Source organism: Oryzias latipes, chromosome 8 (assembly GCF_002234675.1).
Source record: "Oryzias latipes chromosome 8, ASM223467v1".
Classification (NCBI taxonomy): Eukaryota; Metazoa; Chordata; class Actinopteri; order Beloniformes; family Adrianichthyidae; genus Oryzias; species Oryzias latipes.
The window spans coordinates 15,775,050-15,800,342 of record NC_019866.2 but is presented as its reverse complement, the minus strand read 5'-3'; the positions used below and the strand labels follow the sequence as shown (position 1 = coordinate 15,800,342).

Genomic DNA, 25,293 nt, shown 5'->3' with positions numbered 1-25,293 from the left:
ATCAAAAACATGTCTTAACACAATACATTTAATTAAAAAATGAATTATTTCTTGCTTTATTTTATTTTGTTTTTTTATTTGTTTAATACAACAATCAGATTACAAAGTTGAGTCAGCTGTCTTTTTATCAAAAAATTGGGAAAACAAGTCTGTAAAAAATAGTAACGCTGAAACTTGTGAGGGACATGTATATAAGTAAAGAAAAAATATATTCCAACATAAATATCCAATAATTGGATTGAAGTACTTTGCCAAGTGTTTTAACAGCGTGCCAACAGATAGGCAATTTTATTGACAATTGATCCAATTTTTTTTGGTAAATTGCTAATTTATATTTTCAGTTAAAGTGATTAGTTGTTTTCAAGTTAATTTGTTACCAATTATTTAATAATTAAACATTAAAAAAAACAAAAATGTCAATATTTTCCTTTTGGGAGGAATTCCTTTCATTGTTATGACATACCTTTACGTCCAATGGTGTTTCCCTGCTGTGAAAACAGAAGGGAATCTTTCTCCACTTGCAGTGTCAACAGAAGAAGCTAAAAGCTGACTTATTGGAAATATTTAAGACATATGACAAAAACATCATAAAAAAATATTTTTCTGATCAAGAGTGCTTTTATTCTAGAAACAAAGAACTTGTTCAGCCTGAGGGTCTGGATCTTATGACTGAATGAAAAAACGCTTTTTTTGCAATCGTTTGAAGCTGCAGCCAAACCATAAAACACAAAATAACCTTATTGTTCCCACACATTCTCATGCTTTTGCTTTTGAAAATGGATAAAAACAAATACATTTGGGTCATCCTAATCATTTTTTGGGAATCTAAAAGACGCATAATTAGTGATTTGTGTAAAACTATACACTCTTTTTCATAAATTGCAATTTTTTGGATTTGGTTGAGTTCAGTGCATTCAGATGAAAGTAAATCTATTTGAGCATCACAACTAAACCAGGTTCTCTCAGAAAAGCTTTTTCATGATCCCTGAAAAACACAAACTGCAACTTTTGTGAAACACACTAGTTCAAACACAGGACATTTCATGGATTTATGTCTGTGACTAGTTTGTGTTTATTTACACAACCAGAAATGTTTGTAACTGTGACTTTTAAATGGTGCTGGAAGTTACTCAGAAAAGAGTTTTTTGTTTTTTTTATCATCCACTTTTTCAAAGACAAAAATTACATCAATATACAATAAAAAACTCATAAAAACTTGATAAATACAACATAGGTATCTTGAAACAATATTTTTGTGAGTAAAACGCAGGTCTGAAAGGTCAGAGGAACGCTGGAAGGTCATCAGTTTGTTATGTTTTACATATAAGCAAAGGCAGTGAAATCACCCAGATGAACTTTCTTAACAGTTTTGACAGAAACACATCGCCAGCTGTTTGGTATTAGGGGTGTGGAGGCACTCCCTTTACTGTAACTCACACGGACTCCATTCAAATAGGAAAAGGCTTATTATGCAATCAGGGAACATTGAGGAAAGTATAAAGCAGGGGCAGCGCTTAAGGTTGTCCAAATAAGCCATCAGTTAATTGATGGCTGCAGAAAGTGTTTATAACAAAACGAGAAATTAATCAAGACTTGATTTATTATTTGGTCATGTATCAGTAACTGAAACTGGAGGAAGCAGAAGTATTGGCTGCAAAAGGGAAAGTAGTAACATTAATAAAATGTTTCCTTAAAAAATGTGAAAATTGCGAATTATTAAAATGCTTGTGTACTTTTTCTAAAAATAAAATTAAGCTTAAAATTGCTTTCAGAATTTTTTTTGATCATTATTTTAAAGATGCCTTTTGAAAAAACAGTGTATTTGTGATGTAGAAAAGATGCTTGGTGGGCCACAAGCTCCATGTACGTCCTTGTTTTCCTCATCCAGACGGGCATCTGACTCCAAACTCTACGGCTGGATGGCTTCAAAATTGCTCGCCATTTATGTAGTGTAAACAGAGAGTTCTCAGTTATGTGTGATGGGAAGGGGGGCGGAGATGCTGTGCACCCACAGAGCCACCAACAAGTAGGTGAATTTCTAATGATCTACTGCAGCTCTGCAGTATGTCCTAAAACAACACAAATATTTTGACTTAGGCTAAAAATGGCATAATCATAATTGAAACCACTGAACACTTTTACAACAGATAAAAAGATGATCCGAGAGGGAGTTATAAGACTTGCAGAAACAAAATAGTTGGTGAAAAATTGTTTGACATTATTTTTTTAATGAAATCAACATGAGAAGAACCATGTAACTAGTTGTTAGGCTGGTAACACATCTGTATAGAAGAATTGTTTTAAAGTATTTTCCCAAATAAAAGTGATGCTAGATACAGCAATGCACAGCTACTACAGTTGCAACATTTCTCAAGAAAACACATTAGAGAATAGGATTAAAAAATTGAGATAAACTTTGAGAGATGCATGTAGGCCTCTAAAATTGTAAATACTTTCAACTACAGTTTACACTTCCTAACACATCCTAAGAGCTGCTAAAAACAAAACTTGTAAATCTAATGAGGTGTGAAATATTTCAATACATGTCAGAAGTGGTTGGAATGTTTCATCTACAATCATCTGTTTTGCCAATATTAAACATTATTTTCATTATTTTTGAATATTTTGCACAAAAGAAAAAAAATACAATGTCCCAGAAGACTTGGTTTCAATGCAAAAACAAAGTTATAACAGGTTTATTTTTGCACCAAAATGATCTAAACTGATTTAGCATAGAATAGACTAGCATTTGTTAGACATTTTTCCACATTCTAGATTCAGAAAAAAATACTTTTAACAATATGTATTTATTCTAAAACCTGCAGAATGATTCCCCACAACTTTTAAGCTTTTACTCCTTTGTTTCATCAGAAATTTCCCCACTAACTTCACAGTTGGATTATGTCTTCATGTGTTTCTGGCTGGATTTGCTTCTAGAAAAATAGTTTCAAGTGTTAAAAGCAAACATGATTCTTTGAGCATGCACTTTAATAATAATAATAATGTGTCCATTATTCATTCACTCCTCATGTATACCTAGCCTACGACCCCTCTGACCATCACCAGGACATTCATACGCATTCACACACCAGTGGAGCCACACTGGAGGTAAGGAGGGTGAAGTGTCTTGTTTTCAGCATCACACGTTTCAAATTTCTTTGAAGGATGTCAGGACTAACCGGTTTCTGTCTGAGTTACAGAAATATAAAGCATGCACCCTTTTTATTTGTATTTTTGATGGCATTTGGAAATTTGAACCGTCCTGTTCGAATTGCATCAGGGACAATAAAGTCAGCTTCACCAAAAGCCGCAACATGTTTGTCGGTGGTCTTTCATCTCTATAGTTGTACTGCAAAAAGTCATGGAGGAACCAAGATAACACACTCATCTCAGAACACGAGAACTTTTAAGGATCTTCATGTTTATTATCATTATAGGAATAAATGGAATAGGAATATACTAAAAACACGACATGTATATGATGAGGGATAGTTGTAAAAAAGTATCAATTGTGCTGCATACTGCACGATAAAAAAAACGTAACACATCAACGTTTTGGTAAGGATGGAGCTCAAAGGCCATTGCTTCTTCATTAGTAGTAGTAAATAGTAAGTAGTAGTAAGTAGTTCTCTGGCGCCACCCTATGGAATATTGTGGATCAGAAGGAAAACTCAATGAGTTATATCACTAGAGGAGACACGCCCGCTTTAGAAGCCTGGCCGACGGAGGCGGAGCGCGACGCCATCTTGGTGAGGTCGACGACGCCCACATGACATTGATTTCTATTGATTTTAGTGGTGTCTAAGTAGCTTTTATAAACTGTATATATTTTTAGATTTAAATATATTTATACATTTATATAAATATATTATGTTTTATGTATATATATATATATATATATATATATATATATATATATACATCATTTGTTGTTGTTAAAGAAGATAAACAGTCAGCCTTAAAAGCTCAAACTTGAATGAAAATGCATTGTTGCAGGACTTCTTACAAATGAAAAAATTATTAGAAAGAATTTTTAAAATTAATTTCTAAAAATTTAGAAGTTTTAGACCTCTTTGACATGTTATTTAAATTATTTAGAAAAACCCAACACTACGTCAATAGTAATAATAATAATAATAATAATAATGATAATAAATCAATGGTAAGTCAATACAAACAATAAATAACAATAAATAAATAATAAGTCAATAAATAATAATAAAAATAATTATATAATAATAATAATAATAATAATAATAATAATAATAATAATAATAATGATAATAATAATAATTATTATTATTATTATTATTATTATTATTATTATTATTATTATTATTATTATTATTATTATTATTATTATTATTAATAATAATAATAATATTCAAAATAAGTCCAAAAGTGAACAATAGATTTACCCTAAAAAAACAGTCTGGCCTCTTATCAAAATCTGTTTCCACAAAACAGCCAGACTGTATTACTAGTTGGTACCTCGGTGATCCATCTGGGTTAACTCTTTTGATGGCTAAGGCCCACTTTTTCCCTAAGTCTGAATCCATTGGATACCTGCAAGAAAAGTTCAGTCACTGAGTCAGAAATGTATAAATCTGTATTACTATAATAGCCTAGTATGCTGTATACAGGTTTAGCAAAATAAAATGTACATTTATATTGACAGCAAAATAAATGTACATCATGCAGCATGTTGATAACAGCCCTGCAGCATCATGCATGTCAACATGTGTTCTATTCATGAAGCCCCTGCAGCATTAAAAGAAAAAAATTAAAATACTTACCTGTGAAATGATACACCTACCTCCTTCATGGACTCATTTATCTGATTTTGGCAGTTGAAACCCGCACAATGAACTGGCATTATGCAAGAAATGTGTTAACATGCATGTACTGCAGTAGTAACTTGACCTCACCAAGATGGCGGTGCTCTCCTCCCATGGGGAACCACGTGGTGTCTCCTCTAGTGATATAACTCATTGGGAAAACTGACTTCTTGACATAACTGCACATACTGTACTGTAGATGTGACTTTGTCAGTCATTTTCTAATGATCATTTCTGCAACATATTCTTTGAATTTATTACTTTAGCACTCACAGGATTGACCTCAGTTTAAAAATGTATAGCCTATAGGGACTTTTGATAATCATTATAGGTTGTGATTTGCATGGAATGTTCACTGAATGCAAGAAAATATTTGCAACTTTAAAAAAGTGTTTTTTTTCCTATTTAGAAATTTTCTCTCCAAAATGTGGAATATTTGTATCGCTTACAGTTGTCTGACCCTAAAAAAAGATTTAATTGAAGAAAAGTTTTGCTGAAAGACCAGAGAAAAGATGTGTAAAATGGTTTTCAAAATGGTTTTTCAATGCTACTAATTCATTTAATTTTTCTTTAGAAAGTCTTATAATACAACACCGATTTTTTCCCAATTAAAAATTTAAGTATTATCACAAAAATGATCCCTTATGGTAAGCAAAATCGGTTTTCTACTTAGCAAAGCAAAGTCGAAAAGATTGTCTCTAAAAGCTTGCCGTAGTTTGGAGCATAGCTCTTCAGTTACCCTGAAAGTAGTAGTCGTTTTTTTCTCCACTTTTACGAACAACTGTATTATTTATCATATAAAATAATATAAGTCTACATAAATTCGAATTAAAACCTATTACTTAGGTAAAATAATTTTTGAAACAAAAATAATTTTTCGCCACGATCATTCGGCCATTGAGTTAAAGCGACGGCGCAGGCAGTGGGGCAGCCGTTAGCTACCTAGCGCCATAAAACACTTCAGTTGGCGTGGTCGTTTTGTTGGGAAACTGCAAGTGTGACGGGGTTTATTAGCCGCAAGAAGACACAGCTCTAGAATGAATGTCGCCAAAAGTGGCTACCGTGTTTTTTCTGCTAACTCCACGGCAGCGTGCACAGAATTAGCCAAGAAGATAACAGAGTAAGTACTACGTCATTAGTGACCAGCTAACTCATGTTTACTTTTTACTAATGAGGAAATGTCTCTTTGTAACGGCTGAGTTGAACCATGTTTGGGAACCAGTTGCAGCGATTTTTATTTTTTACGTTTACACTGTTTTGTGGCCCTTATGTCATATTATGTGGATCAGGTTGTGCGTGGCTTAATGAATGAATGAATGAGCAGCGTGACTGATGCCTCGTGTCAGTCGTGGGATTACAGTGAGTGAAACCACGCGTTTCTGTGTTTCACAGGCGGCTGGGAGTCGAACTGGGAAAGTCTGTGGTCTTTCAGGAGCCAAACAGAGGTATAGTCACATAAGGCTGCTGTAAAGTTAAAGATCTCCATCATTTCTGCCACCACAGCAGGATTTTTGAGACTACTAGTGTGGGTGCACTATGGTTTAGTCATCCAAATGTGTGCGATTGTGTGATCCACACACAGCTTTGGATGGCAGGTGTTGATAAGATGTGGACCTTGAACAAAGACACGGTTCATTGTTTAGTCTTGAAACACACTCCCTGTCTCACATGTGCAATAAAACAAAACATATTTAAACATACGTTTTATTCTTTGCATATAAGTATTATGATCTTTGTTTTGGATTATTTTAGCTAAATTATCTAACTGTTTTCTGTTTACCTGCAAACATAGCATGATTCTGTTCTTCTGAGCTTAGAAGTTTAATGGATGAGCGGAGAAACGCTGATTATATCTTTTCAAGTCTAGAATCTGGACCTGGATCACTGACGATCTACACAGATATATAGAATGTCATTAGTGACCAGCTAACTCATGTTTACTTTTTCTTAATAGGGAAAACGTTTTCTTGGGGTCATATAATGCAAAATTGCACATAAAAATCCAATTTAAAGACCCACCCCTTTACTGTTTTGCGCACAAGTGGTTTGGCTGACTCTGGATGCCCATCCTGACGCACAACCGGTCCCCAGTCGGCACAGGGGGCCCAAGTCTGGGTCCCCTTGTGGCTACATAGTTAGGCAGTAGTGTGGTCTTGCCCAGGACCCCAACTGGGAAACAAACCCTGGTTTCCCATGTGCCAGACCAGCTGCCTGGTTCACAACAATATAAATTACATTCCAAAATGCAATTTTGAGCTTAATTTTCTTCACATTTGTCCTCCATCATGTTAAAAATGCTACAAGAACTTGTTAAAAACTCAGAAAAACGTGATGCTAAATGAACTGTTTTACAAATGGCATTTTTCACTCCTAACTTCATTTTTTTTTAATCCAGAGACAAGAGTGGATGTAAAAGAATCTGTTCGAGGGCAGACTATCTTTATTATCCAAACTATACCAAGGTGAGTTTGCTCTTTTTGTCAGAGCTCGTGAAAATAACACAGAGCACATTGGTTTTGATGATTTACTTGACTGATTTTGGCTTTCAGAGATGTCAACACAGCCATCATGGAGCTTCTTATCATGGCTTATGCCCTCAAAACGTCCTGTGCAAAGAACATCATCGGAGTCATCCCTTACTTTCCCTACAGCAAACAGTGCAAAATGAGGAAGAGGGGCTCAATAGTGTGCAAGTTGTTAGCGTCGATGTTGGCTAAAGCAGGTAAACAGCAAACAAAAGAAATAAAAGCAAACTAAATCGTTTTTTTATTTTGAATTTCTTAATTGAAGTTCCATTGCTGTTTGTGTTTTCCTTTGAAGGACTAACGCACATCATTACCATGGATTTGCATCAAAAAGAGATCCAGGGCTTTTTCAGCTTTCCGGTGGATAACCTACGTGCCTCTCCATTCCTAATTCAGTATATTCAAGAGGAGGTGCTTACCCCTGTTTTTGAAAAATGTTCAAAAGTTGATTAAATTATCCTGACAGAGCTGTTTTTGTTTCTTTTTGCAGATTCCTGATTACAGAAATGCCATCATTGTGGCAAAGTCTCCTGCTGCAGCTAAAAGGTAAGTGATGAATGAAGTCTACGGTCAGGGTCATAGGAGTCCTGGAGGTGACTTTCCCCAGCTCACTTCTCCTGTCTCCTCAGGGCTCAGTCCTATGCAGAACGGCTCCGCCTGGGCCTGGCGGTAATTCACGGCGAGGCGCAGTGTGCGGAGTCAGACATGGCTGACGGGAGACACTCCCCGCCCTGTGTGCGCAACACCACCGGCCACACGGGGCTGGAACTGCCCTGTAAGAACGCCCATGTTGGTTTAACACAGTGTTTCTCTGGGTTCAGCATGCGTGAAAGTCCAATGCTTCATTCCTGTTTATGTGGTGGTTGTTTTTTTGTGGTTCGATTGAACTATTTTTGTCCCAAATTCGTTCAAAGCAGTTGAACATGTTCAATAATGAGTTTTTAAATATATTAACTGTTGAGTTTTTGGAATTGAGCTAATCCTTTTTACAGCTAATGTTTTGTGCATGTCGGAGAAAGAACAGCGCCTGCTGGGCAGAAATCCCAAATGATGTGTTCAGCGTCCTGACCTCTGCAGAAGCAGCACTTTTGTGCAGTACTTTCATACACTTACACACACACACACACCCACACACACACACACCCACACACACACGCCATTTCTTTCTCTCTGTTCCAACTTTGTTCTTGAGCTGAAGACTCTTCTGTGTGTTCTTCATGCCATTCTTTCAGCAGACGTTACTGCATGATTTGGCTGTAGACGCACTTTCAACACATTTACCATTTACTTCCTAACTTCCGTGAAGTGAAACACGACAAACTCATAAAGTTGTACTGACGTGAATGCTTCTTTAAGGAAGAACAAATGCGACGGAGGAAAAGTGCCACTCTTAGGCTTAATCCGAATTCTTCTGCTACCCCTACAGCTTCTCCCTACCCCACCATTTAGCCCTCCAGGTATAGAAAAATAGCGTCCTTTACTTCGTGCGTCACGCCGCCGCTCACCCACATAAGCGAGTAGCTGCCAGTGCTCGGAAAATGAAAGAAAGAATTGAGCGAACAATATGATCCACGACTCCCTTGGGGACAATTTTAGTCTTTATTTGGCAAATGACTCGTATTTATTTTTCTCTTTTGCTCACATTTCTTTTTTTATTATTTCATATTTGTAACCATAACCTAAGGAGGAGTGTTTTCCTAAGGTTTAGCTTTATGTATTTACAATGTCTTTTATTTGTGTTAATGTGGTGTTTATTTGTTGACAATAGCAGGCAAACAACAAGCTCCATTCCCTGGCATAGAGCTACCAAGTATGACCTAAAACTAATTCACCTTTATGAAATGATTCCTCTTCAAATGGTTCCTAGATTTCTGCATGTGTAGAGAAAAAAAAGGGGGTTTGCGTGTGCATCTTGTGAGAAGAAAAGAAAAAAAAACGGTCTGGACTCAAAACGGAGGGGAGGAATTGTGGGAAATCAGCATCATTAGCTTCTTGAGCGAGGAAAACGTTGTTCCCGGATAATTGGCCGTAGTATTTCCATGCCTGACGGCGTGTTTGACTCAAACGGCTCTGACCTTTCTTTGATTCCAGACAGCTGGTTCCACAAGATGTTCCAAACCCTGTTTGTTTTGTCATGCTCTGATCTGCAGTTTGAAGTCCATGAATCAAATCCGAACCATGTCAGATTTGTTTTTTTTTTCTTTTCTTCTTTTTTTTTGAATATTTAGACTCATGGTGCCAATCAACACATGTTGCAACCATCTTAAACTGATCCTTTAAAGCGTGATTAACTTTTACCCATGATTGCATGTGATGAAACCAATGGAGCATGCCGTAGGACCTAGCATCTGGAGTACAGCTACGTTCACACCGGGCATGTGACGTGCATTAGAGAACACGCTAAACATGGGTGCACATATAGCCCATACCTTTCACATTGGATAAGCAGGGAGGGGCTTCTTCTTCTTCTTCTATTCTGTTTACTAGCACCTGTCCGCCACCTACAGTTGGGAGAGGCTTGGTGCAAAATGTTAAGGCGGTGCAAATCCAGTGAATCTTTTTCAGCTCTATTCCGATATATGAAAGACTGGGTGTCCTTGAACTTCGGTCAGGCACAAACCGCAATTCTTCACTTCTGTGAGTTAAATGGACGCCATCCATACTTCACTACCAAAGCTGAGTATCTGACTGATTAAAGTTCAATCTGGTTTCTCTTTTAACATGCATTCAATGAGGATGCATTTTGTACGTAGAGTTCAAAATTGGTCGCAGCATGCGAGGGTTTTGAACCCGGTAGCCTGAAAGGAGTGTTTATGTGCGTTTTCAGTGGAAGTGGTCGCTTGAACGCGCATTGCCAAGGGCGGTGTGAACGTACCTCAAGAGTAATGGATTCAAGCATTGTGCTGCCTCAGTGCTGACACGGATCAGTGTAGTAAGTTTGATTACGGGTTCCATGGGGGGAGATTTCTTCTCCGGGCTAAACGCACCTTCATCAGCTTCACGAGGTTTGAGCACCAGCAAGAAGCGTCCGCGCTACAGAGGGCAGTGGGTGTTGCAGATTAGCAATAAAAGACGATCTCTGTGGCCTTTTGCAAGGCATGCTCCTCCTTCCTCAGTTCCCCTCGCAATCGGCGTGGCCGGCTGATTGTCTTTTTTCCGGGTGTTTTGTCAGCTGCTTTTACACGCACACCGTCAAAACTTTGTCAGACGTAATTAGACACCAAGAGTTTGGATTACGTTGGGAAAAAAAGTTTAATTTTTCAGTCAAAACTGGGGAATTTGGTCAAAATAAATTCTCCCCCAAAGCACGGCATCATGGGATTGAGTTAGGTGTGCATGTACAGGCAGCTGATTGCCCAGATTCCACTGAGGTTTGGATCCCAGAACATTGGCAAGTATGTATGACAGAACTCATGGGTGCTTGCCACTGTTGTGTGATTTCTAGTGTTCAGTGCACAGTGGGTTCATGTGCAGATGTCTGGGTCTACTGCTGACTGTCCAGGCAGTGTGTCCATCCTCTATCAGGTTTCTCAAGCTAAGGACCCCCCACCCCCCCTTCCTTTCTTCTTGCATAATGTGCTTTTTTGCATGGCATGCTTTGCATTAGGTTTTAGCCAATATGATTCATCTCCTTAAGAAGATGAAAGAGGGGTAGAATGAAAGGGAAAAGTACTACTAGTTGTCTCTAAATCTCACAAATCATCTGCTTTGAAAGACCCACTCTGATGTTTTTAACATGTGACATTTTTCTGATGATGGAGGACACATGTAACCTGGGTGATCAAATTTGGCCCTTTTTATTTTTTTTCTATCTTTTTTCAAATTGAATTTGTTTTTTCTATTTTTTTATTTTTTTGGTTTTTGGCTGCTGTTAATTGCTGCTTCCTTAAATGAACAAACAAAAAGCAAATGTGTTTAATTCACTTTAAGGGTGTATTCAGACGTTTGGTTGGCTTTAAGTCAACCAGAGTTTGTTGAAACAACTTTTAACGTGATCCACATTGTTTCTCACTCTTTTCTCCTCAATCTATATGTCATAAATACTTGGCAGTGAACCTTCATACCCAACGTCTCCTTGCCGGTTCCATTTCTGAGTATTTTTTTGTTCAAATTGTTGTGAATCATGAGCAGATAATAAAAAAAAAAACTGTTTGATAATTTGTTACATAGAGGATACACTGGGTGGGTCACAATCCCCCTCATCTGCTTCATTCTGATGCATCCAGACAGTTGCAGACAAATAGATCCATGAATGTCTTCATTTTCCTCATCTCAGCTGATGTCTGGCTTAAAACTCCAATATCGCTCGCCATTTATGTTGCACCGGTAATGATGAGGGTGTGACGGGCTGTAAGCTAATGTGAGAGAGTGTAAATAGAGAGCTCTCATCAACGATGCTCCCACAACACAGAGGTAAATTTCTAATGAACTACCGCCGCTCTGCAGAGACTATGTCCTAGAAAACGTCATAATGATTATTAAGAGACCAATGGGAATGCTTTTAAAATGGATCAGAAGATGTTCAGAGTGGGTCTTTAAAAGAAAAGAAAAAGCAGTAATTTGGAGCACTGATTGTTTACATTGTCAAATCTTTTTTTCTTGGACCATTTTACCCATCTGCTGAGATTTTCTTTTGATTAAATCCTGTGAATGTCTTGTCGAAAAGGGACTTCAACAGTGGGGTGTGCTTTGCTTTTCAGTAATGATGGCCAAGGAGAAACCTCCAATCACGGTGGTTGGAGACGTGGGCGGAAGAATCGCCATCATCGTGGTGAGATGCTTGAGGAATCCTTTCTGTTTCCGAGTTTCCTTTGAACGTGCTTCTCCTGATGTTTACAGTAGTGTTTTTCAATCAGTGTGCCGTGGGAAATTCATCAAATTTACCTAATTGGTCAAAAAATATTTATCATTACCAAGACAACATCTCTAGATTCATCCAAGCAGAACCAGGTTTCACACTGAAGAGTTAAGAACATGAAAGATCATAAAATACTTTTTTCTTTGTGTTAATTTGTCTTCGATAAGAATGACTGTAATGCGATTTTGCAGCTCTCATTTTGGAAAGTTCCACCCCTAAACAGTTTCCACCAATCATTCTTGGAGGGTTAATCATATGTCTGTCCAACCTGACAGGGTTAACGCCCTCACTTCCTTATGCCGTCATGGCTCAGAAAGTCGCTCAGGCTCTGTCCGAAATCCCTCCCAACAACTAAAACACTATTTAGTGACCTCACTTAGTAGAATCTTAATAAATAAATATTTCACGAAGACTGTTTGAATCCATCGTGTTCAGAAGATAAATACTTCGCTTAAGAAATTCTTCAGAACTGAAAGTTGCTGTTGCGCGAACATGAAAAAATATTTTAAAGCAGATCAATAGTTAAAAATGAATGTCATTATGGTTTTTATTTGGGTTTATGTGAGGTTACATACAATTGCATTTCAATAAGCTGGAGGGAAAAAAAAAGCTTTAAATTTGACCCCACAGCCTTTAGTTGACCATTATTTTTATTTCTTTTTAAATAAAAATAAATTATTAATAATTTAGTCCCTCTGTAGGGACTGCTACATCATCTACGCAGGCTGCAGTTTCTCTTCTTTTTACGTTTTCGGTTGCTTGTCTGCTTTGTGATTTTTAAAAATGTTATTATTATTTTTCTTTTTTCAAGGAAAAAGTATACGCTAGCTCATAAAAGGTTAAAAAACTGATTCATAGAGGAAGTCGGATGAACTACCTGTGTTTTACAAGCATCTGTGGCACATTTGTTCACAAGTTCTCACTATTGGCACTGCGATGTGAGAATTAATTTTTATGTCCATCTCCTACAACACATCCAAATTTAGCAGACAGCTTCGTTTTCAAAAATACTTAAAGTACCGTATTTGTTTTCAAAATAAAAGTAAATTATTGGTACTGATTTCAAAATAAAAGTAAATTATTGGTACTTATATAATGTTGTTCAGAAACCTCAACAGCTGCAAGATTTACAAAAAAAAAATACTAATTTGTATTTAATGCATTTGATAAGGCAGCAAATCAGGAAGTCTACAGAAACACCTGTGAGTCAAAGCGCAGGGCTTAGTGCAGATTTGTGGACTGACCGACAGGGGGCAGAAGAGCACCGGCAGTATTAAAAAAGGGGATTTATCATCTGCAGTTTTATGCAGGAAAATGTCCTGAATAAAAGAAAAAAGACCTACTTTTTCATCTGATAAAGAGGCTGTAACACGTTTAATTCTCTCAAATCTTTGACAATTTTTTTTAGTATTTTATGTGTTTCTAAGCCAAAATATATCATTAATGGAAATGATGTCCTCCTTCAGGATGATATTATAGATGATGTGGGAGACTTCGTGGCGGCTGCAGAGATCTTGAAAGAGCGGGGGGCCTATAAGATTTATATCATGGCCACGCATGGTCTGTTGTCTGCAGACGCTCCACGTCTCATAGAGGAGTCGGCCATCGATGAGGTGAGAGCGCCTTCCTCTCGATCATATATATCAGCCGTACATTTCTGAATTAAAAATACTTTGTTTTGATATAAATAAAAATGCAAATCTGCACTGGGTTCTGCAGGAACCCAGTGAACACAGCAGTTCCTCCTCCTAGTTTAACATGTCATTGTTGTGCGCTAATTAAAAACTTAAAATATGCATCTGTGTCACTTTTTCAGTTCCTTCTAACCATGTGATGCTGGGAAAACCGCTTTTACAGTTTGGTTTCAGACTAAACGCCATTTTTTTTAAGGAGAAGTTTATATTTCACATTTCCCCATAAAGCTTTTTATTTTTTATTTTCTTTTGAACTGTAAAGTCTGAGCATGCTCAGTAGAAAGCAATAACAGTTTTTCTTTTTCTGTAGCAGGAGCTGTTTCATCAGTTACATTCTTTTTGTTCTTTAGGTGGTTGTGACCAACACCGTTCCCCATGAAGTACAGAAGCTCCAGTGTCCCAAAATCAAGACGGTTGACGTCAGCATGATCCTAGCCGAGGCGATCCGCCGCATCCACAACGGAGAATCCATGGCTTACTTGTTCCGCAACATCACAGTGGACGACTAAAGAGAGCGCCAGAGGGAAGGCTAAGGTTTAGTTTATGCCAGGATTACTTGTTTGGCGCACATGTGTCCTTGACGGTTTCAAAGAAATTCTTCGGTTTGCCGCAAATAATTTACAGAAAACATACAAAATATTCCCCCCAAAAAAAAAAAGGTTGACTCCTCCCCGCTGACTTGAGCTGCTGAAAGGAAGCAGAAGGAAGGGACGGCGTGCAGAGATCTCAGCACGTAACATATTTACAATAAACAGGCATGTTTTTTGAGTGTGGCCTGCTACGTAAATGTTATTTATCAAAGTGTGGGGAATAGAAGACTTGGGACAAACTCTTACGCTGAAGGGGAATGCATTTTGGCTGCAAACAAGCACACAACACTCAAATTCAAGAATAGTGTTTATTCCTCTTTAAACGTAAACATGCTTTAGCAACTCTTACACTAAAGCTCCGTCTTTCGCATATCCTCTGGCACGCCGCTTCACATCACAGACCACAAAACGGACCAACTTTGCTTCTCAAAATCTTTATTTAGCTTTTCTTTTTGCATCGTTTCCTGAACTGTTCATAACCTCTTCCAAGCGTTTCTTTTGGGTCTTATTTTCGCACTGTTACTGTAAAACTTGGTCAATTTGAAAGATTTGCTTAGATGTTGGACTTAACTCTCTGTTTGAAAACCTAGTTTCTTTAGTCTTTTGCTCAGGGAGAAATCGTTGCAAATGTCTTCCGTGCAAAAACACTGCAACACACGCTGAGCCCTGGATTCGTGTGAAATGCAACTTTGTCCGTGTCTAAAAGCTGCAAATGCTCCGATGCCGCTTCTTCATCAGCTCAGATCAGTATTTGTCTAAGATGCATTTGACTTGTTTGGTCTATTTATTCCCCCCCCCGTTTCCCTGTTTCCATGACTGTTTGAGCCGTTTGTCAGTGTGAATTCAAATAAAAACACTTTCCTCTTGTTGAGCTCTATCAGAATGACTATATTGCTCTAAATGATCGTTATTATTTGATTCTTATACCACAGCTTTTTTTAAATTATTAACATTAAAGGCTTGTTTGTGACAAAGAAATAGAAAAATGATTCCTGATTTATAAAATGAAAATTTGAATTTAAAACATTTTAAGAGGTTATTTTACTATCTTACGTAAATTTACTCATGGTAGGCCTAAAAAACATATTAGAGCGTTCTGTAATGATTTTTAAAAGCTCCTAAAAATATTTACAAGGTCTTTAAACTGCCTCCAAACATCGACTAAAAAATCTTAATGTTGTTTTAAGTCAGAGATCCTGTACTTGTTCTAAACCTCTCAGGTGTGGAAACATCACTGAGGAGCTTGGACCAAGTCCAGGAGCAGAGACGATTCCAGAAATCTGTCAGTTTGACCTCCATTTCTGCATCCTTTGCCAAAGGTTGGATTTTAAGAACCTGCTGGATGAGTTGAGCTTGTACCTGAGCGGGGCCTGCCTCTGTCGCCGTCCCATGCTGCGAACCACGATTGAATCGCTGCAACTGCTTTCTGTGTTTTAATAGCACAAAGAGGAACCAAATATTTGATAGTTACAGATCGCTTCCTCGTCTGCCTTTAGAAACAATGCACCTTTTACTCGTGGTTTTCAAAAGGGAAGAGAAGCAGAAGGGGCCTTCCGAGTGGACAAGCCACCTTTTCTGGCTTTTTAGAGAAGATTCAAATGTCAGCGGCAATTTCCCTCCTGATCTCACCTTACAAACCTCTAACTACCCTGATGCTGCCAAGCAGAGACAGAGATGGGCAATCATTGCTATCCTGACCTAAATTCAAGTCATTTTTGGGATATCTCTGAGCCATTTTGGGCCATTACTAATGCCCCCTCTCAAGGGTTGAAGCAGAAAATGAAACTCATAAAACTCTTCCACACTGAAAGCTCGTAAATGGAAGTAGAAATGTCAATAATCCTGCATTGGAACAAACTTTTAATTTCTAGTTATGTTGTTTTAGCTTCTGTTGTTATGTTTGCTAAAAAAAAAAGTACTAAAATATGTATTAGTACTATAATTAGTATTAAATGACACAAGAGCAAAGAAAATGGAATGATTTGATTCATTATTCCTAAAAAGTACAACGTTTATATTTCCAGGTTCTGTTTTTGATTTGTTATGCAGCATGTTCATATTTTAAATGTGGATCATTTTGACAGGATATGTTTTTATTTGGTTATTTAAGATTTATAAGATTTATTCCAGAACAATATCCCTGTCTATTTTATTCATAGATGCATTCAAAAAAAGTTAAGTTTTAAAAGTTTAGTTTGTGTGTTCAATAAATGTTTGTCATTTGACCAGCAACCTCAAGTGTGTTTTGGGTTTAGGCCCTTCTGTGCAATAGACGTTGACACCCCTGACTTATCATTTAAATGGTTGTGAGATTTGCTAAAATTCAGGACAAAAACAAAAATGTATTTCAACTATACGAGTCAAAATCCGGAACAATCTAAAACGGTATTGTTTAGAGAAATAAAATGCTAAAAAAGATGTATTCTGGCTCACCACCAGAGGGCAGTGCTGAACAGATAATATGGAGGTGCTTGTGTGCCAAAACAATAACCACCTGAGTGTGCACATTAGAACCAGCATGGCTTTTTAAACTTGACACAAGTTCCTGAGGTGATGCTACAGGTCTAATATAAACTTACTCATCTAGTTAGACAAGTACTGTGCTCAACAAATAAAACCCTGTCAATATTATTAATAAAGTAAATGCCTACTTTTTGCATTGTTTTTTTTTTTTTCTTAATAGAATTGTAATAGTGTTTTTTTTTATTAGCATATTTTCTGGAAAGGAATGAAGTAAAAAAGCACTACGTCATGCAAAAAGTACAAATGATTTATGGTTTATTTCAAGACAAACTGGGTTTTTAAGAGGAGAGTAACAGGGAAACAGTGCGGGTATGTAACAGATACAGAGATGCACAAGTCTTTAAACAACTTCATTTGATCACAATCTCACTGTTGGATGTTAGTTCCAACTATTTCATTTGACAACTGTAAAAGTTCGTCTTCACTTCTTCCTTAGTGTAGTTTTGCGTTTTTGTAAGCTACTGAACATTAAAATGCAGGTTGTCAGTGACAAATTATCTAGACTGTCAATATTCCTACTTTCATTGAATTTTTATTTTCCTGGTTTACATTCTGGGTCAACTGCCATCCTCACCTTCCAAGTTTCTTTTTTTTTTTTTGTGGGTGTGTGTCAGCCAGAAAAACACCTTTCTGTTTTTTTTCCAGCTGCTTCTCTTGTCTCTGAGTCTCTATGAGATGAGGCAGCTGTTGGTCTTGTTCATCGGAGGGTGTTTGCTGCCCTTCTCGGGGAGGGTTTCCCGCCTCCGGCACAGAGCTGGCCGCAGCTGACTGGGGAGGTCGGTCTGCTGAAGCAGCTCCATGAAAGCCTCCAGAACGTTGATGTTGTCCTTAGCCGAGGATTCCACAAAGATGTGGTCCCAGTCCAGCTCCACCATGGCCAGCACGTCCCTGCTGGACACCAACCGTTCATTGTGGCGGTCGATCTTGTTTCCGATCACCACGATGGGTGCGTGCTTGTCCTCTTTGAGCTCTATGATCTCATCTCGCAGCCTCTTGACCGTCTCCAGGGAATCAGGGTCATCCACGGAGTAGACCAGGGCAAAGGCGTCGCCGGTCTGGATGGAGAGCTTGCGCATGGCGGGGAAGGAGTAGCTGCCGCTGGTGTCGATGATGTTGATGGTGACTTTGACGTCTCCTACCTCATATTCCTTCCTGTGGATCTCCTCCACCGTCCGCCGATGTTTTGGATCAAAGGTGTCTTGGAGGAAGCGGTGTATGAGGGCTGTCTTACCCACTCCACCTGCTCCTAGAAACACCAGGCGCACATCTGTCTTCTCCTTCACCGCGATGGACATGCTGCCGTTCTTTCTCCTGAAACTTGGGTCGCTGCTAATCCTGGAAGAGTCTCAGCAGTACTGATGGAGCTGGAAGTGCTGGAGGAGGATGATAGCAGATGCACGTGAGTGTGTGCTTATCAGGCTGCTCTCTAGATTTAGCATCACCTGCTGCCTCAGCCAATCAGGTGAGAGCTGCAATTCCAGCTTGAATATGCTGCAGCCAATAGGACACATGCAATCCAAACAGTGGAGTGTGTGTAAGAGAGAAGCTCTGAAGTGTTGCAGCGCAGACAAAAATCATTCAACCCAACTTTTTTTTTTTAAATGCTTAATGTTCAGTACGTTTAAGCAAAAAAAATTCTTTAAATTTATATTTTCCAAAACTTAATTTAATACTGTCACGTTTGTAAAACCGGTCATGATAACTTGAATTTCCTGTTCCCTATAGAACATTTAGAAAACTCAACGACCGTTTACAGATCGTCAACAATGATAACAAAAAAAGTAAAAAATAGCTACAAAAACAAGATGATCAAGAGGAAGGAATATAAAATAAGACAAATCAGAAATCAGCCTTGTTTTATTGATTAGAAGAAAACAAAATCAGTTTTGGCACCAAAATCCTCCTTTTAATTATATTTTCAAAAGCCATTGAACATGTGCTTCCTAATGTCCAAATATTTGCAGTATTGTCAAATATGTACTCTCAGTACTGCAGGTATGGGTTGTTAACCGTTTCCAAAAGAAGAACAAAATCTATGGTGAGGTGTCAGAGCCGCACAGAGGATCAAGATGACAAAGTCTGTGGACATTTTTTAAATAAACCCTAGACTTAACATAAATATCTAAAATGTAAGTTTAGATTTCAACATATTAGTATTTATAATAGATTTGAGCCCCCACATTTTCATAATGTTTTTTATTTAAAGTATCATTTTAAATTTTCATTCTTTAATCGTGCATGAATACCTAAAATTTATATGCAAATTACTACATGCTGTGAACAGTTATATTAAATTAAACAGGTCATGGAGTTTCAAAATAAAACATGACTATTTTTGACAGAGGACATCTTCTAAAAAACAGAAATGCTGGCATGTGAACCTGTGATGACTGACGCCTATATGCTGCCTATCTGAAGTCTTTATTTTATTTTTTTACTACTGAATTCCCACAATGTGTCTTGGGTGTTGCCTAAAGTAGACTGTTATAGATGTCTGCAGATCACATCAGTCACACTTTACCGGAAACAAATAAAAGCTCCTGCATATAAAGAAAAGAGTAAGAAAGTGGGTTGTCAGAGAACTGCAAACTTTAAAGAAATGTCACAACATTTTCAGATATGTTAAAATAAATCAAAAAGTAAAAACCTAACAACTAAATATATAAGTAAAATGAATAATAAATAAAATTTCAGACAAGCAGTTTCTGACTACTCTTAACATGTAAAAAATGTTAGAGAGAAATGTAGCACTACCTACATAAAACATGAAAGCGTATTGCATTCAATAATAAAACCAACAGGTGATCTTTGTTCTAAAATTTTGTTTCTTCTTACTTTAAGAATTTCATGAAAGAAATAAAATTATAATTAAAGATCAAAAAATAAGAAAAAAAGTTTGAAAAACAAAGAAATTATATAAAAATTACGTGAAAAATAATGTGAAAAACAGACTGGTTGCCACAAAGTTGGCCACACCCACAACTTGAGCATTCTTGTCACCCACAGACTTCACTGCTTTGTGCCCAATGTTGTTGTCAGGATTGACTCACACAGTTCACACTGGTCAGTATGTAATGTTTCCCCAACATTTTGGTGTGTAATGTTAATACATTTACCGGATCATGTCTGTGAAATTGACGCATTGTGGCTTTTCAACTTTAATTGTAGGTCATCTTGTAGTTTTCATGTGCAGATGAGGTTAGTTCCCAGCCTGTTTGCAGTTCTCTGCTTTTATAGTTTTTAAAAAAATTAGCACAAAAAATAATTTGATTGGAAAACACACAAAAACTAGAGCAAAAAAACCAACTTTTTTTATTGGATACAACATACTTTCATATCTTGGCCTCTTCATCTTTGAATGGATAACAACTGTTGACACATTTACATATATGTGTGTGTGCGCTGTTGTTTTTCCTGTTAAAACTCTGTGTAAATCACAAAACCTCATTGTGTTGGCGTAGTAGTCACATCTTTCATAATAAACGTCTGCTTCAGTCGATCTGCAACGTATTTTCTGGCAGTGACTATTTTTATAAAGGCTCCTAAATCTCAACTTTTTGACCTCTGCTTTGAGCCCGTCCTGTAAGATAAAACTTGTGTTGAAAACTCCTAAAGCTCAAGGTCCCCACACAATTCATCTCAGTCTGTGTGTCCAAGTGTTCACCCGACTAAACCTAATAGCGAGTTAGTTCCTGTCTGTTTCCCCCATATATCATGTTTTTCTCCCAGTCGGCGGTCAGTGAAAATCCTGCAGGGATAACGTTCTTACTGGTACAAAGGCCAATAGCCTGTGGTTGAAGGAAGCAGAATCAGTAAAGTTAATGTGGCTCATTAATAGTCCTGCCGGTTTTAACATTTCTCCTGACAGAACTGGTTTTACTGAGCCAAGTTTGTAGGTTGCCTTGCATGTACACACCTTTTCGGCTCTGACTATAATTCAATAGAGCTCTGTGATGGCCACTCCAAAACATTGACTTTATTATCCATAACCCTTGTGCTATCCTAGGCACTTTAACGTTGGGAGTTGGGTCGTCTAGACCCACTAGACAGTGCTCTGAACCTTTTTTCTTCAATGATTTGTGATCTTCACTGATGTCCATGATTACATGAAATCTTTCCACCTTTATCCACTTTTATCATGGTAGGGAGAACACGTCAATGTAAGGGTGGGTTCATCTAAGATAGCACAAGGGTTAAACCACTTTGTAACCAGTTTGGCAGTAGACTTGGGTCATTGTCCATTTGGAAGATCCATTTGCGCCCAAGCTTCAACCTTTTGGCTGACGTCTTCAGATGTTACTTCAATCTTTCCACATACTGTTCCTTCCTCATGATGGCACCTACTTTGTGAAGTGCACCAGTCCCTCCAGCAGCAAAACAACCCCACATCATGATGCTACCACCCCTATGTTTTACAGTTGGGATGGTGTTCCGAGACCTGCAGGCTTCCTCCTTTTTCCTCCAAACATAAGGATTGTCATTGTGGCCAAACAGTTCAATTTTAGACCACAGGACATGTCTCCAAAAATGAAAGTCTTTATCCTTGTGTGCGTTAGCACACTTTAATCAGGCTTTTCTGTATTTCTTTTGGAGTAATGGCTTCTTCCTGGCCCATGTCTGTTCAGTACTTGTTTCCCTGTTAATAATGACACATTATTACTATCTTCAGCCAGCATCTTCACAACATCTATTGCCTTCCTATTAGCCAAAGTACGTTCATCTCTTGGACACTGAACCTGTCTCCTTCTTGAGCGATACGATGGCTGGACGTTCCCTTTATGTTTATACTTGCGTACGATTGTCTGAACAGATGAACGTGGCACCTTCAGGCATGTGGAAATTGCACCCAGAGATGAACCAGAATTGTGTAAATCCACAATTGTCTTCTTAATCTCTTGACTGATTTCTTTAGACTGTCCCATGATTTTTTTTTACAAACAAGCAAGGATGTTTCAAATGTGCCCTAATATATCCACAGGTGTGTTTCTAATGAACTCAAATGCCTATGACTCATCATCTGGGGTTTCCCAAATTGTTTAAAGGCATAGGGATCTTAGCGATGTAAATTTTTGACTTTGATAAAAGTCATAAAAATAACCCTATTCTTATTATTCTGACATTTAGCAAACTGAAATAATGTTGTTAATTGTAATTGACCTAAAACAAGAAAAGTTTATTTTTATTTCATATCTGACGGGGACAAAAAAAAGCATATCTGTGTTTTTATGGGATGTAGTTAAACTTCTGGTTTCAACCGTAGATTTAGATCTTTCACTTATGATCAAGTTTATTGTCAGAATCGGATTCGTTTTGGAAATCACACTGCAGACCTTTTCACAAGAACCCTGCTTTTATTTATCTATTTATTTTCAACAAAAACTTTGCTTTTAGTAATTTGGAATTAAATTTTCCCTGGAGCGTAAATATCCACTTAGATTAAAGTTGTGTTTTGGGTGTTTTTAACATGTTCTGGTAGCATTTCTAAAAAAAAATTAAGATTAAAACGTTATTTCTGAGTATTTCTTTAATTAATAATAAATACAATAATGGATTAGATTTATCTGCACTTTTCCAGATGCTCAAAGCACAATGCATGTCCAATATTGGTTAACTCTTCATTCATTCTTGGTGATGGTAAGCTACTGATGCAGCCACAGCTGCCCTGAGGCAGACTGACAGAGGTGTGGCTGCTAGTACGCTGCTAGTACGCTGCTAGTACGCGCTGACGGCCCCTCTGACCATCACTGGTACCTTCAGACACATTCACACACCAGTGGAGCCAGGCAGGGAGGGTGAAATGTCTTGCCCAAGGACACAACGACAGTTGACTGGGGGGTCAAACCGCTGACCCTTCGATTATTGGACGACCTGCTCAGTCGGCTGAGCCTCTGCCACCTTATTTAAATTGCGTAAATCAAGGGGCACAGGGAGAAATGCTGTAAGAGCTCAAAGCAGGAAAGGGGGTGGGGTTGCTCCACGCCAGCAGTCTTCCCCTACCACTCAGTGGTGAATTTCTAATGAACTACTGCCGCTCTGCAGAAACTATGACCTAGATAATGACTTTGGCTAAAAATGGCATAATCATAATTAAAAGACCAGTTGAAACGCTACGGTAGATCAAAAGATGATCGGAGTGGGAATTACAATTTTGTTTTTGGCCTTAACCTGATCGATTGCTTGTCATTTAGTACCCACACACGTAGCATCAATCCTTTGTGGGTGTCTCAAACCAAAGAGCAGGTAAATATAACGTTTTATCTTTTATTAGTAGACTTATTTGATTAATTATTTTTAACATGTTACAGAACAATGCTGCCACTATATTTTAAGGTACGTTCAGAAACATTTCATGAGATTTGCGCTAGTATCGAGTGGCGACAGTCCAGTGTGAACACCATGGGCTAAATTCTTCTTGAACGCGCGTCACAGGCCTGGTGGTAACCTAACTTTAGACTTTTTAAACGTTGCAGAGATGAATTCCACAGATCTACTGACACACGCTCAGAATTATAGTTTTGTTTTCAGTGTAACAATCTACAGCCTACTGTAAATGCTTTCATAAAATGCTTACTGGTACATAGACGGTCCATGTTTCTGTCCACACAGTCAGGCATTAAAATCAGTCTGAACAGATAGTGGGAATGTAATAATTAGACATTTTTAAACATGTCTAAAGCACATATATCTCATAAAAATCCACAGAAAGATGACAAAATAAGAAAACTTGAACCTTTATTTTATAAAAAAAAAAGTTTAATAACTATGTTTTTTTCTCCTTTTTTTGAGTGTGAAGATTCGCTGTTACATAAAAATATTGACTCACCAGCATGTCCTTGGGTGATAAAACCCAACCATAATCATGTCTTTTTTTTTTTCCTTCCACTTTTTTGAACATTTGTTCTCTTTCTTGCAGAGACCTACCTCACATATGATTCAGAGGAATTTTGATCTTATGGTATGTTTGTCTTCTTTATTGCACTGCAAAGGCAGAGATATGGGGCCAGCTGTCTGCGGTAGCCGCTTCTATCCGGGCCTGTGATGCAAGTATTAATGTTGATCTGAGTGGAGGAGGCACAAGCTGTTCTTTGAGTCCACTTGTCTTTCATTTGATCATGCAGGGATTTATATGCAATCTCTGGGTTAGGTGCACCGAGAGATAATGACTTTTCTGGAGTCTTTTTTTTAAAGGACAGCAATAAAAAAATAAAAGTTGATTTGTCCAGGTCATCAACGTCTGATGCAGGATGGCGGACGGCCCTGCTGTCGTTGAACTGAAGCTTAATTAGGCTGGTGCGGTTGTTTATTTAGTTGTTGAAGTGCTAATATTAACATGAAGCATAACAAGGCTGCATGCAGTAGACTGATGCTGCGCTTGTTTACTCAGCAGGGCGTGTTGTTCTGCCCTTCAGCGTGACCCGTCACGTTTCACTGAACCTGATGAGTAGGTAAGACGAAAAATGTGACCCAGTCAAATTTCAATGTGTGCTGTCGACGGTTGGCACCTTGATCACGGATAGATACCAGAAGTTTAATTAAACAAAAATGTAGGTTCCCTAGTTGTTATTTAGCCTAAGAAGAATGAATGCGAAAAAAGAAACTGTAAATTGACCCTGAGACCCCTTGTCGTACTGTAAAGGGGACAGCTGAAGACAGATTAAACAGAAAATAATGAACTCTGAAGAGATGCAGGATCTAAAAAAACTTTGTTTGCTCACGGATTAACCACCTGGCTCTTAATCCTGTTCAGCAGCAACGAACGATGACTGCGTTTATCATTAGCCTATTCCTCTTTATTTATTTATTTTTTATTTTATTTATCCTAATCTGGTTGGATTGCACAAACAGATACTGGATTACTCCCAATTTTAAATTTTTAAAAAGATTTTCTCTTGACATTGATGGATGCTTTTATTACTTTCTGTTTCATGAAAAACAAAGCGTGACATTCTAGGACAGAAATGTAGCACGGGTGCCTGTCTTTGCATCTGTCGCGCCAAAAATGACACTCCCACACGAACAATTGACCTAAATATGGGTTTGGATGGATTCTCTAATAAAGTCATGGCGATAACAACTGACAATGTGAATAAATACATACAAATGAAAAGGAAAAAAAATTGTTAGTAAAATCTGTCAGGTGTAGGCACAAAGTTTTATGACATTTTAGCAGCAAGGAGGAATCAAATTTTTTTTTTCATACAATTTTGATGCTCCTTAAATTAAACCCTTTCAGATTTTTTTTCAAAACTTTGTCTTTACTTTGTT

At 37.7% G+C, this 25,293-nt stretch overlaps 2 protein-coding genes across 3 annotated transcripts; one reads left to right on the top strand and one right to left on the bottom strand.

Moving 5' to 3' along the window:
• Positions 1–5,547: 5,547 nt before the first annotated feature.
• LOC101163819 (phosphoribosyl pyrophosphate synthase-associated protein 1) lies at positions 5,548–15,382 on the top strand. 2 transcript variants are annotated; one of them, XM_011478356.3, is made up of 11 exons: positions 5,548–5,958; positions 6,231–6,283; positions 7,234–7,300; positions 7,388–7,560; positions 7,659–7,774; positions 7,854–7,909; positions 7,993–8,138; positions 9,132–9,173; positions 12,064–12,134; positions 13,688–13,834; positions 14,266–15,382. In XM_011478356.3, exons 1-11 carry the CDS (start codon positions 5,876–5,878, stop codon positions 14,422–14,424), a joined length of 1,113 nt encoding a protein of 370 aa, XP_011476658.1. In that variant the 5' UTR covers positions 5,548–5,875; the 3' UTR covers positions 14,425–15,382. The 2 variants fall into 2 exon arrangements, with proteins under 2 accessions (XP_011476658.1, XP_004071591.1); XM_004071543.4 differs by lacking the exon at positions 9,132–9,173 and having other exon boundaries at positions 5,549–5,958.
• Positions 15,383–17,266: 1,884 nt separating this feature from the next.
• Positions 17,267–18,544, bottom strand: LOC101163576 (ras-related protein Rap-2a). The gene has a single exon (XM_004071542.4). The coding sequence runs from the start codon at positions 18,321–18,323 to the stop codon at positions 17,697–17,699; it is 627 nt and encodes a 208-aa protein (XP_004071590.1). The 5' UTR covers positions 18,324–18,544; the 3' UTR covers positions 17,267–17,696.
• Between the last annotated feature and the right edge of the window lie 6,749 nt (positions 18,545–25,293).